The 19,860-nt window shown below is 33.5% G+C and overlaps 1 protein-coding gene across 1 annotated transcript in view; it reads right to left on the reverse strand.

The window, feature by feature from the left end:
• Window positions 1–19,860, reverse strand: part of LOC144288332 (uncharacterized) — a 70,372-nt gene that overhangs the window by 14,734 nt on the left and 35,778 nt on the right. Inside the window, exon 3 of the mRNA XM_077855884.1 lies at window positions 743–807. Within this exon, the coding sequence (XP_077712010.1) occupies window positions 743–807 (65 nt within the window). The remainder of the gene's footprint in view (window positions 1–742; window positions 808–19,860) is intronic.

Here is a 19,860-nt window from a genome sequence, read left to right on the forward strand (position 1 = left end):
TCTCTCTCACACACACAGATTCTTTTTGTCATCCTTCCTGGATCTTGAACAAAGTCCTTACTTTGTCTCTCTCTATGCATTTGCTGTTCACTTTTCAACTACCTCAACCTCTGACAATCTGACTTCTTCCCTGTCAGTAGGCAAATCTATTTTTATTAAGGCCACCTTTCACATCCATGTCACTAAATGTAGCAGGCAATTATCAGCTATGTCCTATTTGATCTTTCATTAGAAATCACCTCTGCGGCCCCTCCCTCTTTCATTGGCTTACAGGTCACTTACAACCTCGTACACTTCCTTCTACTATATGAACATATTTCACAGACTTTTTGCTGGCATCTGGTCCTCTCTATAGCATTTTTAGAATTCCCAGAATTATGTTCTAAGCCTTTTTTTCTTTTGTGTCATATACTTGCCCATTAAGTTTCATCCATTCTTATCTCATGTCTTCATTATGTCCCATACATGGAACACTCCTGTTTAAGTACCTATTGTTGCATAACAAACCACTCCAAAATTTAGTGGCTTAAAATGGCAGTTATTTAGTTATTTTTCACTGGTCTTGTTGAGTGGGCTAAGCAGCATTGCTTTCTTATTTCATGTGACTTTGACTGTATCATCTGTGGGCTCAGTTATCCTGAACAGCTAAGATGACCTGTTCACATGGCTGGCCTTTCATGCAGCCTAGTGTGTAGGAGTTCACCTAAGAATGTCAAATGGAACATCAGTACGTGTCCCTTACATGTGCCTTGTGGTTTGACCAGTATGTCGTCTGAGTTCCAAGAAGTGTTTCAAGTGTGAGAAATCCTAGAAGGAGAAAGTAGATGCTGTTAGTTCTCTTAAAAATGTACCTCTGTGATTTGGACACGGTCACTTCCACTACAGTCTATTTCTTAAATTATCATAGGAACAACCAAGATTCAAGGGGAGGGGTGGGGAATAAAACTCTTTTTTCTTTATAAAAGAGTTATAAAAAGTATTTGGCCATCTACAAAGTACATACATTTATCCTACATACATAATACCCACACTTTCCCCAGGACCCCCTACATCTCCTTCCATTATTGCATCAGGCTCAAGGTCCAACATTTCATTATCTAGATCAGGTTCAGATATGGATAGGCTCCTTTTGATATGAAGAATTATATAGAATGAGAAGACATTTAATCTGATTCCTAAAAAGTCAGTATGCAATACCGAAATGAGGATAGTAGAACATAATAGACATCCTCATTCAAAAATCAAAAAGGCAAATAGCAGTGACTCATTCACAGAAATCTTGAAATTTAGCTGAGCACATGTCAGCACCTTAATGAAGGCTCCTAGCTTTCTTGGATGGATTCCCCCTGCTTCTTGGCTTTACTCTCTGGCTGCTGGCTCTCCTAAATAGGTCATCTTTATCCCTATAAGATATCTTAGGTGACAGCTGGGTAACTTTCTCAGGCCATGTCCTACTTCTTAGAAGTTGTGGTATCTCAAAGGCCTCTATTATTGTTGAATTGTCAATGTTTCTTCTAGTACAAGTTGATTAATCCCTTAAAAAATGTGATCAGAATACAGTTCACATTTTAGACCAAAGAAACAGATATTTTTGAAAGAGGTCCCTCTCTACCTCAAACTAAGAATTAGAAATTTTATTGTTCAGAAAAAAGTTTGAAAGAGGCATATTCTTAAATATTTCTAAGCTCTTTCTTTTAAGATTTTATTTATTTGACAGAGAGAAAGCACAAACAGGAAGAGTGGCCGGTGGCAGGCAGAGGCAGAAGGAGAAGCAGCCTCCCTAGTGAATAGGAAGCCTGATGTGGGACTCGATCCCAGGACCTTCGGATCATGACCTCAGCAGAAAACAGCTGCTTAACCAACTGAGCCACCCAGGAGCCCTAAATCTTTCTCAGTTCTTAACCAAGTTTTTATAACCACACACCTGAAGTCTTAATTCTGAGACAGCTTTCATTTTTTTTTTTTCCATGGTAGTGTCTTGGAAGATCTTGCGGAATAAACCAATTTAGAAGATCATTTTAATAACAACTACTGTCCATTTACTTTTCTCTTTTGGCAAACATGAAAAGGTCTGAGATAGGTAACCCATTTTAATATGTAGTAACTGAGTGACAAAAATTTCTAGCTTAGAAAAAAGCAGAAAGAAATACAGAATTAGAATAATGCATTTTTACAGGTGGATTTTTCAGGGAATACAGTATAGCATTCCATTTAGAGGTTTCACACAAAAGATACCCTCCCCCAGTCTCCCAGCATCTACTAACAAATCAATGGGTGAAGTTTAAAGTATCTTATAATTTCAAGTATGAAACAGCTTTTTAAAATTTCTTCACATCATCTCTTTGAAAGGATATAATTAAATAAAATGATTAGCTATTTTACCAATTGCTAGATAAATCATTAGAGTAGAACTATATTTTATGACAATTACCATAGACTTAAATTTGTAAACAAGATGTTAACCATTATTTCATCAAAATTTGGAAAGTGTCGACAAAATAACCTTAAGAAATGTGACAATGCTAATCAAGTTTCTTAGCATTGAGATTCTAAATGATCTGTTGAACTAAGTAACATCGTAAAAAATTAAGCAGGTTAAATGGAAATTAGAATGCATTTAATCTAAAGTTTTGAAGTTAAAAATGAGATAGACCTATGATAAAGGGGAGATATAAGTATATTCAAAGCTATTGTGATATGTGGCTTTAAAGAATATAATTTGCCTTCTAGAGTAATAAATCTTCATTATGCAAACACTTGAATTCTATGAAAAGTCTTAAATAATTGATCTGAGGTCTAATATTCTTTCTATATGTAACAGTTTCAATATTTTCTTCCTTAAAGTCTTTTAAGTTTTTGAAGTTTGGTTTTATGATAGGCCAGTAGTTTGTCAGGTAGCAGTGAGGTGCTAGAGTTGGCTCCTTGGATCAATCACAAGTGTCTCTTTGCAACATTTTGTACAATACATAGGCCATGATGAAAGTATTTAAACCACAGAAATAAGCAAACACTACAAAAAAAGGGCTCCTTTTCTTCTCAGAGAACCGATTATAGTATTTTTACTAGCATGTTAACTGGTTAATAGGTACAGTGAATACATAATCCATCACTGAAAGTAATCACAGTAACTTTGTTATACTTAAAATCTTCCAGTCTACTTTGATTGAAAGTACTCCACTTGAATCAGAATTATTCAATAGTATGACTATGGAAAAGATGAATGTAGTAGATTAAAGCTCTATGAAAACTTTAAACCAAGCTATGGACTTGTACCATGATTTAACAACATGGTTGGATCTTTCTCCCATGGTGATTCATTCCTTTATTTGTACAGTAGCTCTTTAAAATGTAGCTGTGCATTAATATTGTAATCAATAAATTACTTTTAAACAGAAAAATTATTTTTTTCAGAAAAAAATTATTTTAAAAATTGGTACAATATCATTATTCAGTGATAGCTAGAACAAACCAAACCAAAACATGAAGCAAAGCCACTATCCAAATGGACAGACTTCTTTTCTAAACTTTAAAAATACATTCTCAAAATGTTCACTCTAACAATTCTATAGTTCTTTCCCTGCAAATGCAAATAATTCCCTGTTTCAGTTTATAGATAGAAATTATATGTTTCTTAAGTGTTCACACTGTAGGATTGAGATAAGGCTAACTTAAAATCTTAAACAGCTTAGTATACAAGTAGTTTCCAATAAAAACTGCATATAATGGAAATAAAGATTTAATATAGGAAATCTTTTAACTATCTAGTACTGAAACTATGTTTTCCTTATTCAGGAAAACACTTGAAATTTTTCTTAAATATTTTTTTATATTAATAGCAATTATATTTTTTTCTATGACTACATGTATGCCTCAGTCTTTCTTCAGATGCTTAAGTGAACTTCTTTACATGTGAATGTGTTTGCATGTGTGTCTGATTCAGTTCAGAGGTTTTTCTCTAGGGGTAGCTCTATGTAGTGCATTGATTCTATAAGGAAATAGTCTGTATTTGTGCTTAACTGGAAAACATATTAATGCATCCATGCCATTTGGCTAGAGGCAAATTGCTTACAGAAAATGGTGTAGTCTTGTATGGTAATTAATTTCTTTTTATTTATGATTATAAAAACATGGTTTAAAAAGTATACTGTAATTTTTAAATTAGTTTTGTCTGTTACATCTATTGCAAATGAGATATAATTGGCATAAGTTTAAAGTGTCACAACATGTTTATTTTGCAATAGCATTACCACCATAGTCTTGGCTAATACCTTTATCATCGCATAATTAGGATTTCTTTTTTGTGGTGGGAAAATTGAAGATTCACTCTCAGCAATGTTAAAGTTTTTTTTTTTTAATTTTTAAAGATTTATTTATTTATTCATGAGAGACAACAGACTGAGAGAGAGAGAGGCAGAGACATGGCAGAGGGAGAAGTAGGTTCCTCGCAGGGAGCCCAATGTGGGACTGGATCCCGGATCCTGGGATCTCGACCTGCGCTGAAGGCAGGCTCACAACCGCTGAGCCACTCAGGAGTCCCAACTTTAAAGTCTAAAGTACATTATTGTTGTCTGTAATCATGCTATGCATTAGCTCTCCAAAACTTACTTATCCACTGGTTGCAAGTTTGTATCCTTAAACAAAATCTCCCCAATTTCCTCACCCTTCAGCCCCTGGAAACCACCATTCTACTCTCTGTAGTGTTTTAGATTTTCTAGATTCTACATGTAAGTGAAACTGTACAGAATTTGTCTTCCTTTTCTCTAACTTACTTCACTTAGCATAATGCATTCTCAGTCCATCCAGAGTGTTGCAGACACTGGATTGTCTTCTTTTCTCATGGCCAAATAAAAGCCATTGTACATGTATGCATGACATACTTTGCTTTTACTTTTAAAAAAGCTTTTACTTGGGGATCCCTGAGTGGCTCAGCAGTTTAGCCCCCGCCTTAGGCCCAGGGCATGATCCTGGAGTCCCAGGATGGAGTCCCACATCAGGCTCCCTGCATGGAGCCTGCTTTTCGCTCTGCCTGTGTCTCTGCCTCTGTGTGTGTGTGTGTGTGTGTGTGTGTGTGTCTCATGAATAAATAAATAAAATCTTAAAAAAAAAACAATTACATACTGTATAATGTGCCCACCATAAGTATATTTAACCATCTGTCACCACACAAAATTATTACAATATTACTGATTATATTTCCTATGCTATGCTTTTTATCTCAGTGACATTTATTCTATAACTAGAAGATTATATCTCTTAATATTCTTCACCTATTTTGTTTATCCCTCTGTCCTCCTTCTTGCAGACAACCAATACATTGTTCTCTGTGTTTATAATTCTGTATTTGTTTGTTTTTTAGATTCCATATGTAAGTGAAATCATAGGATATTTGTCTTTCTTGGTCTCATGTTACCAATTTCACTTAACATAGTACTCTCTAGGTCCATCCATGTTGTCTTGAGTAGCAGGATTTCATTCTTTTTTATGACTGGAATAATATTCCATTATGTACATTATTGTGTGCATATACATCTTTATCCATTCATTTATTTGATGGACACTTAGGTTGTTTCTAAATCTCGCTTTGTTGTAAATAATGCTGCAATAAACATAAGAACTGCATATCTTTTTTAAATCAGTGTTTCTGTTTTCTTTGGTTAAATATCCAGTAGAGGTATCACTGGATCATATGTTATATCTTTTTTTAACTTTTGTGGAACCTCCACAGTTTTCCAGATTGGCTGTATCAATTTACATTCCCTTCAATAATGTACTATACCTCCTTTTTCTATAAATCTTCAGCAACGTTTGTTACTTCTTGTCTTTTTGATACTAGGCATACTGATTGTGTGAGGTGATACCTCCTTGTAGTTTTGATAATTAGTGATATTGAGCATCTTTTTATGTGCCTGTTGACCATCTGTATGTTTTCTTTGGAAAAATGTATGTTTAGGTCATTTGCCCCTTTTTAATTGGATTATTAGGGTTTTTTGATATTGGATGATTTAAATATTTTGTATATTTTGATATTGGCCCCTTTTCAGATATACCATTTTTCTTAAATTTTATTTATTCATGAGAGACACAGAGAGAGGCAGAGACATAGGCAGAGGGAGAAGCAGGCTCCCTGTGAGGAGCCTGATGCGGGACTTGATTCCAGGATCCCAGGATCATGACTTGAGCCAAAGGCACTCACTCAACCACCGAGCAACCCAGGGCCCTCAGATATATCATTTGTAAAAATCTTTTCCCATTCAACAAATTGCCTTTTCATTTTGTTGATGGTTTCCTTTGTTGTCAGAAACTTTTTTTTTATTTTGGTGTACTCCCAATAGTCTATTTTTGCTTTTGTTTTCCTTGCCTGATGAGACAATATGTAGAAAAATGTTACTAAGGCCAGTGTAAACAAAAACTGCCTGCCTGTATTTTCTTTTAGTATTTTTATGGTTTTACGTTTCACATTTGGTGCTTTAATCTATTTTGAGTCTATCTTTGTGTATGGTATAAGAAAGAAGTCCATTTTTGTTCCTTTGTATGAAGTTGTCTAGTGTTCCCGACGTGATTTATTGAAGAGACCATCTTTTTCCCATAGTATGTTCTCACCTCCTTTGTTGTAGATTAGTAGACCTATAAGCATTGATTTATTTCTTGGCTTTCTATTCTGCTCGATTGATCTTTTTGTGCCAGTATCATACTGTTTTTGTGCCAGTATCATACTGTTTTGATTACTATAGCTCTGTAATATAGTTTGAAATCTGAAAATGTGATATCTCCAGCTTTATTGATCTTTCTCAAGATTACTTCCACAATTTAGGGTCTTTAGTTATTCTGTATAAATTTTAGTATTATTTTTTCTAATTTTGTGAAAAATACTACTGGTATTTTGATAGGGATTACAGTGAATCTGTAGATTGCTTTGGGTAGAATGGATATCTTAATAACATTAATTATTTTTTTTAAAGATTTTATTTGATTATTTGAGAGAGTCAGTGACCATGAGTGGGGGAGGGGCAGTGGGAGAAGTTGAGTGTTTGCTTAGCAAGGAACCTGAAACACGTCTTGATACCAGGATCCTGAGATCAGATACTTAACCAACTGAACCACCCAGGTACCCCAACAATACTGATTCTTCTAGTCCATGAGCATGGTATATATTTAGATCTATTTGTGTTGTCTTCAAGTTGTTTCAACAATGTCTTGTAGTTTTCAGAATACAAGTTTTTTAGTTCCCTGAAATGTGTTCCTAGGTACTTTATTCTTTTTGATGCAATGGTAAATGGAATTGTTTTCCTAATTTCTCTTCTAGTTCATCATTAGTGTATAGAAGCATAACAGATTATGTATATTAATTTTGTATTCTGGAGCTTTATTGAATTAATTCTAATAGTTTTTTTGGTGGACTTTTCAGTGTTTTCTCTATACGGTATCCTGTCATCTGCAAATAGTGCAAGTTTTACTTCTTCATTACCAATTCAGATGGCATTTTATAAAATTGTCTTATTGCTTTGGTTAGGACTTCCAGTACTATATGGAATATAAGTGGTAAGAATGGACATCCTTATCTTGTTCTTGATCTTAGATGAGCTTTCAGTTTCACCACTGAGTATGTTAGCTATGGGTTTTTCATATAGGACCTTTATTATGTTGAGATCTATATTTTTAAACCCACTTTGTTGAGAGTTTTTTTTATCATGAAAGGATACTCAATTTGTTAAATGGTTTTTGGTATCTATTGACATGATCATATCATTTTTATTCATTCTGTTAATGTGGTATATAACAGTGATTTGTGGACATTGAACCATTCTTGCATCCCTGGGATAAATCTCACTTGAGTGTGGTGAATGATCCTTTTAGGCTATTGTTGAATTTGGTTTGCTAATATTTTGTTGAAGATTTTTGCACTTATGTTCATCTGGGATATTGGCCTGTAATTTTTTTGTGTGTGTGTACATTGTCTTTGGTTTTGGTATGAGAGCAATGTTGACCTGGTAAAATGAATTTGGAAGCATTCTTTCCTCTATTATTTTTTGTAAAAGTTTGAGAAAAAGGTAGTAGCTCTTCTTTAAATGTTTAACATAATTAAATTATGAAGCCATCTGGTTCTGATTTTTGTTTTTTGAGAGTTTTTTGAGTACTGACTCAAAATGATTATCAGAAGTCGGTCTGTTCAGATTTCTCTTTCTTCTTAATTCAATCTTGGAAGATTATATATTTATAGGAATTTATCTTTTTTTCCTAGTCTAATTTGTTGGCATATAATATTTCATAGTAGTCTTTTGTAATCGCTTGCATATCTGTTGTGTCAACTATAATTTCTTTCTCATTTCTGAATTTATTTAGGTGTCCTCTCTCTTTTTTTCTTGATAAGTCTGGCTAAGAGTATCAATTTTGTTTATCTTTCAGAAAACCAGCTTTTGGTTTCATTGATCTTTTCTATTTTTTTTTTTTCTGTTTCATCTCTTTCTGCTCTAATCTTATTTTCTTCACTCTACTCACTTATGTTTTTATTTCTTCCTCTTTTTATAATTCATTTAGGTGAATATTTAGATTGTTTCTTGAGGTACAGCTGTATTGCTATACGAATGTTTGAGTGTTTCTCTCTTAGAATAGCTTCAGCTGAATCCCAGAGATTTTTGATCATTGTGTTGCCATTTTCATTTGTATTCAATTATTTTTTGGTTTTCTCTTTGATTTTGGTTTTCTATTTGATTACTTAGTAGCATGTTGTTTAGTATCCATGTGTTTGTGGGTGTTTTCCAGTTTTTTCTGTAATTTCTTAGTTTTATTACACTGTATCAGAAAAGATGCTTGATATGATTTCATTCTTAATATTTTAAAGATTTTATTTATTTATCTATCTTTCTATCTATTTATTTGAGAGAGTGAGTGAGCACAAAAACCTGTGAGGGGAGGGAGAGAGACAAGCAGACTCCACACAGATCATAGAGCTCAATGTGGGGCTCAATCTCAAGACCCTGTGACCACAACCTGAGCTGAAACCAAGAGTCAGATGCTTAAGCAACTGAGCCACCCAGGTGTCCCTCAGTTGTCTTGATTTTACTGAAACTTGTTCTGTGGCCCAAAATGTAATCTATTTTGGACAATGTACTGTGTGAACTTTAAAGAATGTGTATTTTGCTGTATTTTTGTGGAATATTCTATATTTGTTAAGGCCATCTGGTCTAATGTGTTTTTGAAGGCATTCCTTGCTGATTTTCTGTCGGCTTGATCTATCCATTGATATAAGTGGTGTGTTAGAGTCCCCTATCATTGATGCATTATTGTAAATTGCCTCATTTATGCCAGTTAATATACATTTTATACATTTAGGACAACTATATTGGGTGCAGAGGTATTTACAATTATTATATATTCTTGTTGGATTGATTCTTTATCATTATGTAATGCCATCCTTTGTTTCTGGTTATAATCTTGGAAGTTTATTTAGTTTGATATAAATGTTGTTGTTTTGCATTCATTTGCATGGAATACCATCTTCTGTCCTTTTACTTCCAGTCTGTATGTGTCTCAGCATCTGAAGTGAGTCTTTAGGCAATATATAGATGTGTCTTGTTTTTTTTTTTTTTTAATAGAGTCAGTACTGTATGTATTTTAATTAGAGCATTTAGACCATTTACATTTGAAGTAATTATGGATAGGTATGTATTTAGCCATTTTGTTAGGATTTTATGTTTTTTTTTCTGGTTCTTCTCTGTTCCTCTCCTCTCTTGCTCTCTTCCTTTGAGATATAATTTTTTTAGTGTTATGCTTGGAATCCTTCAGTTTACTTTTTGTTTCTCTATTGTAGGTTTGTGGTTTGTAGGCACCATGAGGAACATATATAACATCTTATGTATATAGTAGTCTATATTAAGTTGATGGATGCTCAAATTCAAACACATTCTGATAGCATTGATGCCATATTTTTTAACTTTCTATTTTGTGTGTCTCAGCTAATTATTGTAGATATAACTTATTTTACTACTGTTTTCTTTTTACCTTCAAATTAGCTTTATGGTTGATTATTCTACTATCTTTATGTTTGCTTTTACCAGTGAAACTTTGTACTTTCATAGTCTTCCTTTCACTTATGGATTTTATTTCCTGCTAAAAAACACCTTTTAACATTTATTTTAAGGCCAGTTAATGGTGATAGACTCTTTAAATTTTGTTTGGGAAACTCTTCATCTCTTCTTCAATTCTGAATGATAGCCTCACTGGGTAGACTATTCTTAGTTGGGTGTTTTTTTCTTTCAGCACATTTAATATATCATGCCACTCTCTTCTGGCCTTCAGAATTTCTTCTGAAAAATCAGCTGATAGGCTTAATGAGTTTCTCTCCTACATAACTATTTCCTTTTGCTGCTAATATTCTCGATGTTTAATTCTTGACATTTTAATTATTCTGTATTTTGATGTGGACCTCCTTGGATTCATACTTTTGGAGATGTCTGTGCTTCCTAACCCCAATGTCTCTTTCCTTCCACAGATTAGGGAATTTTTCAGGTATTATTTTGTCAGAAAAGCTTTCTACTGTCTTCTCTCCCTCTCTCTCTTCCCCTTTGGGACCCATACAAGGTGAATGTTATTATACTTGATGTCCATTGGTCCCTTAACCTATTCTTATTTTTAGAAATTCTTTTATTAAAAAAAAATCTTTTTTTTCTTTTTGATGTTCAGCTTGGGGTGCTTTTCATTACCTACCTTGTCTTCTAGACTTCTTATCCATTTTTCATCTTAGAATCTGCTATTTTTACCATCTAGTGTATTTTTGTTTTAGTTATATTTTTCAGCTCTGATTGGTTCTTTTTAAAAGTTTGTATCTCTGTCAAAATTCTTATTTCATCCAATCTTTTCTCAAATCCAGTGCACATCTTTATGACCATTACTTTGAAATCTTTATCAGGTAAATTGCCATCTCCATTTTGTTTAGCTCTTTTTTTTTCTGAAATTTTATCTTATATTTCACTGGAATATATCCATTTGTCTCTTCATGTTGCAAGATTATTTGTTTCTATGTATTAGGTCAGATAGGTCTTCTTGTCTTGAAAGTAGAGGCCTTATGTAGAAAGAATACTATGGAGTTCAGTGATGCAATGCCTCCAGTCACCAGAACCAGGGTGTCCAGATGTTTGCACTATGTGATTTGTATGCATCCTTCTTTTGTGATTGGGCTGCATCTGTTGTAGACATGCTGGTGGGTAGTTGTCACTTTTGGGGGATGTCAGTTCCAAAAAAGGCTGTCTGATAGGTGTGGAGGGGCTGGAGGGGCTTAGGAGGGGTGTCTGTTGGGGCAGGCAGGTTGGTTTTGGTGGGTCTGCAGGGGAAAGCTAAGGTAAGGAAGTGGTGCTAGCAAGGTAGATGGAGAGTTTCAGATTGGATCCTGCAAGCATCAGGCCAGCTGGGCAAAAATATATATATATTGGTGTCTTCTCTTCCTAGAGAAAGCTCCTGCACGTCTCTTCCCATCTGGCATTTGCCTTAAAAGTAATCAAATCTTTTCACATATAATGCAAGTGCTTTTCAAAGGGCTATTTTTGTGTGATTTGGTTTTTATTGCTCTCCAGCTTTCCTGAAGTTAAGCTCTGCCGATTTTCAAAGACTGACATAGTCTTGTCTTCCTGTGCTCATTGCCAGAACCAGGGGTGCCCAAAGTGGGTCTTGATCTCTACTCCTTGAGGATGACCTTTTTGCCTATGATACCCCTCCTGCTTGTGGGCTGTTATGCCAAGAATTTGGTTCTAGACCACATCTCTGCTCCTCCTACCTTTCTTTATATAGCTTTACCTTTATGTCTTTAACGGTGAAAGATCCATTCTGCATATTTTCAGATCATTTTCAAAATGAGTTGTGATATATACAGTTGTTCCTTGTTGTGACTGGGGAGGTGAGCTCAGGATCCTCCTACTCTGACTTCTTCATAGAACTCTTACATCTTCCTTATCCATAATTCATATGTTGATAAACACACATTATGTTCATATGTTGGCTTTTGTGAATAATACTGCAGTGAACATGTAAGTGCATATATCTCTTAGATATCCTGTTTTCATATCTTTAGGGTATTTGCACATGTGTGGAATCACTTGAACATATGGTAGTTCCATTTTTGATTTCTGAGAAACTTCCATACTCTTTTCCACAATGGCTGCCCCAATTTACTATCCCACCAACAGAGCATAGGGGTTTCTTTTTTCCATATCCTCATTTACATTTATCTTTTACTTATCTGATAACAGCCATTCTAGCGGTCATAAGGTGATGTCTCATGCCTTTGGTTTACGTATCCCTGATGATTAGTAATATTGAACACTTTTTCATGTATCTTTTGGCTTTTTGGATGATTTCTTTGGAAAAATAACTATTTAGTTCCTTGCCCAAATCTTTATTGGATTTTTTGGTTATTGAGCTGTATGACTTTATTATTTATTTTGGATAATAGTCTCTATCTGATAGATGGTTTGAAAATATTTTATCCTATCTGATAGATTGCCCTTTAATTTTCTTGATTCTTTTATAATGCAGAAGTTTTCAATTTGTTTTAGTACCATTTGTTGATTTTGGGTTTTGTTTCATTTGTTTTTGGTGTCATATCTGAAAAATCATTTCCAAAATCATTGTCAAAGGAATTTTTTCCTATGTTTTCTTCTAGAATATTTATAGTAGGAAGCCTTATGTTGAAGTGCTTAATCCACTTGGACTTAATTTTTGTGAATGGTGTGTAATAGGGATCCAACTTCATTTTTCTGTATTTGGTTATCAGATTGCCCAACATAATTTTCTGAAAATTTTATCCTTTCCCTGTTCAGTATTCTTTGCTCCCTTGTCGAATATTAGTTGATTGCAAATGTTTATTTCTGTGATCTCTATTGTGTTCCATTGCAGTGAGTCTATTTTTATGCCAGTACCATCCTATTTCAGTTACTATAGGTTTGCAGTGCAATTGGAAATCAGGACTGTGCTGACTTTAGCTAATGTTTTTCTCAGTTTACTTTAGCAATTTGTTTTTATTTGTCTGTTTTGTGGTTCCATAAAAATATTAGGTTTGTTTTTCCTATGTCTGTGAAAAGCACCAATAGAATTTTGTTAGGGTTGTATTGAATCTATAGATGACTTTGCGTAGTATAGCCATTTTCACAATATTCTTGTGATCCATAAATATGGTACATTTTTCCATGTGTTTGTGTCTTCTTAAATTTCTTTCATGAATGTCTTGTAATTTTCATTATATAGATCTTTCACTTTCTTGCTTAAATATATTTTAAGTGTATTATTATCATGCTATTGTGAATGAGATAGTTTTTCTTTAAATGTTTTATTGTTAGTGCATAGAAATGCAGCTGATTTCTGCATGTTGATTTTATATTTTGCAACTTCAGTGAATTTATTGGTTAATTCAAATAATGTTTTCATTGATTCAGTAAGGTTTTCTGTATATAAAAGCATATCATATGCAAATAACAACTATTTTACTTCTTTCTTTCCTATTTGGATGCCTTTTATTTCTTGAGTGTGCCTAATTGCTCTAACTAGGACTTGCAGTACTATATTGAATAAAAGCAGTGAGAGTGGGCGTGCTTATCTTTTCCTTTCAGCAGGAACAAGACATCAATTTGTACAGTTAAGTATAATGCTAACAGTTAGTCTGTCCTTCATTATGTTGAGGTATGTTCTTTTTACACCTATTTTGGTCAAAGTTCTTATCATAAAAGTATTTTGTTAAATGCTTTTTCTGTATTTCCTGAGAGAATCGTATTTTTCTCCATTTGTATTGAGATATAATTGATATGCACCATTGTATAAGCTTAGGGAGTATATAATAATGTTGAATCTTAATATATCATGAAGTGATTAACATGACTAGTTTAATTAACATCCATTATGTATGCATAATACTATTTTCCATTGTGATAAGAACACTTAGAAACATTTAGGATATATATATATATATTTACTGATATGTATATTTATATATATATTTACTGATAATAGTTTAAATAGTGTAAATATAGGATTATAGTATACATAATTTACATATATATACACATATATATATAAAATATAGCAGTGTTAACTGTAGTCAAGTTTTATATTATATCCCTAGTACATATTTATCTTGAACACATTCATCCAATTATTCCCACTCCTGACCCCCACAACTGGCAAACACTAATTTCTTTGTTGTAGTTGTTGTTTTTAGATTATACACATAATTGAGATTACAGTATTTGTTTTTCTCTGCCTTATTTCACTTAACATAAGACCCTCAAGTCCATTCATGTTATTGCAAGTGGCACAGATTTATTTAGTTTTATGATATATGTATATTACAATTCCAGGCACAACTTCTTTATCTATTCATATGCTGATGGACACTTAGTTTGTTTCCATGTCTTGGCTTTTGTAAATAATGCTGTTATGAACTTGGGGGTGCAGATACCCTTTTGTATAGTGTTTTTATTTCCTTCAGCTATGTTCCAAGAAGAGGAATTGCTAGATTATGTGGTGGTTGTATTTTTAATTTTTTGAAGACCTTCCATATTGTTTTCCATAGTAGCTGTGCCAATTTATAAAGCCCACCAGCAGTGCACAAGGGTTCCCCTTTATTCATACCCACACATTTGTTCTCTCTTGTTTTTTTAATGCTAGCCATTCTAATGGGGCATGATATAGCTGTCATGGTTTTGATTTGCCTTTCGGTGACAATTGTGATGCTGAGCACTTTTTCATATACCTTTTGGCCAGTCAGATAGCATCTTGGGAAAACATGTATTTCAGATTCATTGCCTAACTTACAGGAATTTGCTGTATATTTTAGATATTAACACCTTATCAGATTTGTGGTTTACAAGTATTTTCTCCCATTCTGTAGGTTGTATTTTAATTTTGTTGGTTGATTGTTTTCCTGTGCACAAGCTTTTTAGTTTGATATCATTTCACTTATTTATGTATGTAGTTGCTTGTGCTTTAGGTGTCATATCCAAAAAATCATTGCCAAGACCCATGTCAAAGAACTTTTTCCCAGGTTTTCATTGAAGTCTTTTATAGTTTTAGACCTATTTTTAAGCTTTTAGATCATTTTGTGAATGATATATGATAAAGGTCTAGTTTCATTCTTTAATGTGTGAATATACACTTTTCCCAACACCATTTATTGATGAGATTGCCTTTTCTCCATAGAATATTCTTGACTCCTTTGTCATATACTGGTGGACCATATTGCTTGGGCTAATTTCTGGGCTCTTGATTCCATTATATTGGTTTTTATGTCTGTTTTTATGCTCATAATATACTATTTTATAACTATGTCTTGATAGTAGAGCTTGAAGTCAAGAAGTGTGAAGATTCTCACAGTGTTCTTTCTCTGGATTGCTTTGGCTATTTGGGGTTGTTTCTTCATATACATTTTAGGATTATTGTTTCTACTTCTGTAAAAAATGCTTTTTGAATGAATCTGGATTGAACGAATAGATGCTTCAGGGTAGTGTAGACACTTTAACAGTATTAATTCTTGAAAGCCATAAACTTTGGATGTCTATATTTATTTGGGTCCCTGCATTTTCTTTCATAAATGTCTTACAGTTTTCAAAGTAAAGATCTTCTTTTTTGGTTTATTATTAACAATTTTACTATTTTTGATTCTATCAATAATGGGATCATTTTCTCTTTTCTTTTCTTTTTTTCTTTATTCATGAGAGACACAGAGAGAGAGGCAGAGACATAGGCAGAGGGAGAAGCAGGCTCCCTGTGGGAGCCCAGGACCTTGGGCTGGGAGGTCAAGGTCCTTCAATCTCAGGACCTTGAGATCACAACCTAAGCTGAAGGCGGATGCTCAACCACTGAGCCATCCAGGTGCCTCAGGATCAGTTTCTTCATTTCAAAATATATAAAGAACTTACATCTCTAAATATAACCACATCTTCTTTATTCATTCATCTATGAGTTAACATTTGGATGGCTTCCATAACCTGGCTGTTGTAAATAATGCTACAGTTATTATTGAGATTCATATATCTTTCCACATTAGTGTTTTCTCTTTTTTTGTGGGTAAATACCGTGTATTGGAATTACTGAATCATATGGTATTTCTAATTTTGATTTTTTGAGAAACTACTTTACTATTTTCCACAGTTGGTGCACCAATTTACATTTCCACCAGCAATGAACAAAGGTTCCGTTTTCTCCACATCCTTGCTAACACTTGTTCTTTTTGATGTTAGCCATTATGACACATGTTAAGCAATATCTCATTGTGGTTTTGATTTGCACTTCCCTAATTAGTGATGCTGAACATTTTAACATGTGTCTATAGACCCTCTGTATGTCTTCTTTGGAAACAATCTATTCACATCCTCTGGCCATTTTAAAATCATACTGTTTAGTTTTTTGGTGTTAATTTATCTAAGTTCTTTATATATTTTGAACTATTAACTCTATTAAATATATCATTTTTCAATAGATTTTCCAATTCACTAGGCTGCTTTTTCATTTTCTTGATGGTATTTCTGTGCAAAAGCTATTCATTTTGGTGTAGTCCAAATAGTTCATTTTTGCTACTGTTGCCCTTTCCTAAGACTACATATTTAGAAAAATTTTGCTAAGACCAATATAAAAACATAATTGCCTATATTTTCTTCCAGGAATTTTATGGTTTCAAGTCCTATATTTAGGGCTTTAATCCATTTTGAGTTTATTATGTGTATTGCATAAAAAAAGCAATCCAGTTTTATACTCATACACGTAACTGTCCAGTGTTCCCAGCATGACATACTAAAAAGGTGGTCTGTTCCCCCATTGCATAATTCTTACTACCTCTGTCAAAGAGTAATTGGCCATGTAAGTGATACTATTTCTGGGCTCTCAGTTCTGTTCCAGTGATCTATGTGACTATTTTCTGCCAGTAGAATACTCTTTTCATTTATAGAGCTTTGTAATATAATTTAAAACCTGGGATTGTGGTACCTCCAGCTTTGTTGTTCTTTCTCAAGATTTCTTTGGCTATTCTAGGTCTTTGGTTCCCTACAAATTTTAGGTTTGTTTGTTTGTTCTAGGTGTGTGAAAAATGCTATTGGTATTTTCTTAAGGAACACTGATTAAAATGAATCTTTAACAATATTAAATTTTCCAATCCATAAACATGGAGTATCTTTCCATTTGTGTCATCTTCATTTGCTCATATCAGTGTTTCATAGTTTTTAGAATACAGGTCTTTTACCTCCTCAGTTAAGTTTATTCCTAGGCATGTTATTCTTTTTAAATGTGCCACCATAAATGGAATTGTTTTCTTAATTTCGCTTTCTGGTATTTTGTTATTAGTGAAACACAGCTGGTTTCTGTGTATTAATTTGTGTCCTGCAATTTTATTGATTTCATTTATCTAACAGCTTTTTGGTAGAGTCTTTGTGGTTTTCTATGTATAGTATCATGTCATCTGCAAATAACAATTTCTCTTCCTCCTTACTAATTTGGATGATTTGTATTTATCTTTCTTATCTGATTTCTGGCTAGGACTTGCAGTATTATACTGAGTATTAGTGATGAGAGTAGACCTCTTTGCCTTATTTTCCTAAACTTAGAGGAATAGCTCTTGGGTTTTCACCATTGAGTATGATGTCAGCTGTAGATTTTTCATATATGGCCTTTGTTATGTTGGGGTGTTTTCTTTAAATGCACTTTGGTGAGAGTATTTATCATGAAAAGATGTTGAATTTTGTAAAATGATTTTTCTGTATCTTTTGAGATAATCATATGTTTTGTATCCTCATTTTGTTGATGAGGTATATTTGTGAATATTAAATCATCCTTGCATCCCTGGAGTAAATCCTACTTGATAATGGTGAATGATAGATCCTTTCAATGTGTTGTTGAATGTGGTTTGCTAATATCTTGTCAAAAATTTTTCCATCTATATTCAGCAGGAATGTTGGCCTGTAGCTTTCTTTCTTGGTAATATCTTTGTCTGGTTTTTCATATCAGGAAATGGTGGTCTTGCAGAATGTATTTGGAAGTTTTCCTTTCTTTCTAACTTTTGGAATACTTTCAGAATAGATATTAACTATTCTATAAATGTTTGGTAGAATTGACCTGTGAATTCATCTGGTACTGGGCTTTTGTTTCTTGGGAGATTTTTTTTTTCCTTGGGAGATTTCTGATTACCATTTCAATTGTTACTAATAATTGGTCTGTTCAGGTTGTCTATTTCTTCCTGAGTCAGTTTTGAAAGATTGTATGTTTCTCAGAATTTTTTTAAAGATTTTATTTATTTATTCATGAAAGACACAGAGAGAGAGGCAGGCTCCTCACAGGGAGCCTGATGTGGGGCTTGTTCCCAGGATCCTGGGATCATGACCTGGGACAAAGACAGATACTCAACACTGAGCCACCCAGGTGCCTCTTAAAGATGTTTCCAAGAATTTATCCATTTCTTCTACTTTGTTCAATTTGTTAGCATATATTTTTTTGTAGTTGTCTTTTATAATCCTTTGTAGTTCTGTGGTGTCAGTTTCTGCTTCTTTTCTGACTTTGTGTCCTCTTTTTTTTTCTTTCTCGAATAGTCTGCGCTTTGTGTGTTCCTTTTTTTCTAGTTCCTTTAGGCATAAAGTCGAATTGACATTTTTCTTGTTCCTAGAGGTTGATTTATATCACTATAAACTTCCCTTTCAGAATTGCCTTTTGCTATGTCTCAAAGATTTTGTACTGTTATGTGTGCATTTTCATTTGTCTTCCTATATTTTAAATTTTTCTCTTTGATTTCTTTGTTAACCCATTGGCTGTTTAGAGGCATGTAGTTTAGACACCATTTATTTGTGTTTTTCTCAGTTTTTTTCTTCTTGTAGTTCTAGTTTTAAACCATTGTGGTTAGGAAAGATGCATGATATGATTTTAATGTTCCTAAATTTATTGAGATTTCTTTTGTGTCATAACATTAGGTTGATCCTGGAGCCTGTTTCCTGTGCACTGAACATACTGTGTATTTTTGTTTGTTTGTTTTGGATGGAATGTTCCATATGTATCTGTTAATTACATCTCATCTAATGTGTTATTCATACATTGTTTCCTTATTGATTTTCTGTCTGGATGATCTATCCATTGATGTAAATGTGTTAAAGTCCCCTAATATTACTCTGTTACTGTCAATTTCTTTCTTTATGTCTGCTAATACCTGCCTTAAGTACTTAGGTGCTCCAAAGTTTGGGTCCATCAACATTCACAATTTTTATAACCTCTTGATAGGTCCATTTATCATTAGGTAATGCCCTCCTCTATCTCTTGATACAGTCTCTTAAAAAGTCTGTTTTGTTTGATATAAGTATTGCTGCCTCAGTTTTTTCCCCCCTTTCTTCCATTTGTTTTGAAGTTTTTCAACCTTTCACTTTGAATCTCTATGTGTCAGAAATCTTTTTTTTTTTTTTTTTTTTAATGTGTCAAATCTGAAGTGAGTGTCTTGTGGGCAGTAAATAAATGGGTTGTGTTTTTCTTTTTTTCCATTTTGCTACTTTATATCTTTTTATTGGAGCATTTAGACCATTTACATTTATAGTAATAATGAAGGGGCACTTGGGTGGTTTAGTCGGTTATGTGTCCAACTCTTGGTTTTGGTTCAGATTATGATCTCATGGTCATGCAATTAAGCCCTGACTTGGAATCCATGCTCCATGGGGAGTCTGCTTGAAGACTCTCTCCCTCTGTCCCTCACCCACCCTCCTCAAATAAATAAATCTTTAAAAAACAAATAATTGATAAGTATGTGTTTATTGCCATTTGTTACTTGTTTTCCAGCTGTTTGATAGTTCTTCTGTTTCCTTCTTGATCTCTTTGTGATTGATGACTTTCTATAGTGCTATACTTGGCTTTTTTGCA

The sequence above is a fragment of the Canis aureus genome, chromosome 18 (genome assembly GCF_053574225.1).
Source record: "Canis aureus isolate CA01 chromosome 18, VMU_Caureus_v.1.0, whole genome shotgun sequence".
In the NCBI taxonomy this organism is placed as follows: domain Eukaryota; kingdom Metazoa; phylum Chordata; class Mammalia; order Carnivora; family Canidae; genus Canis; species Canis aureus.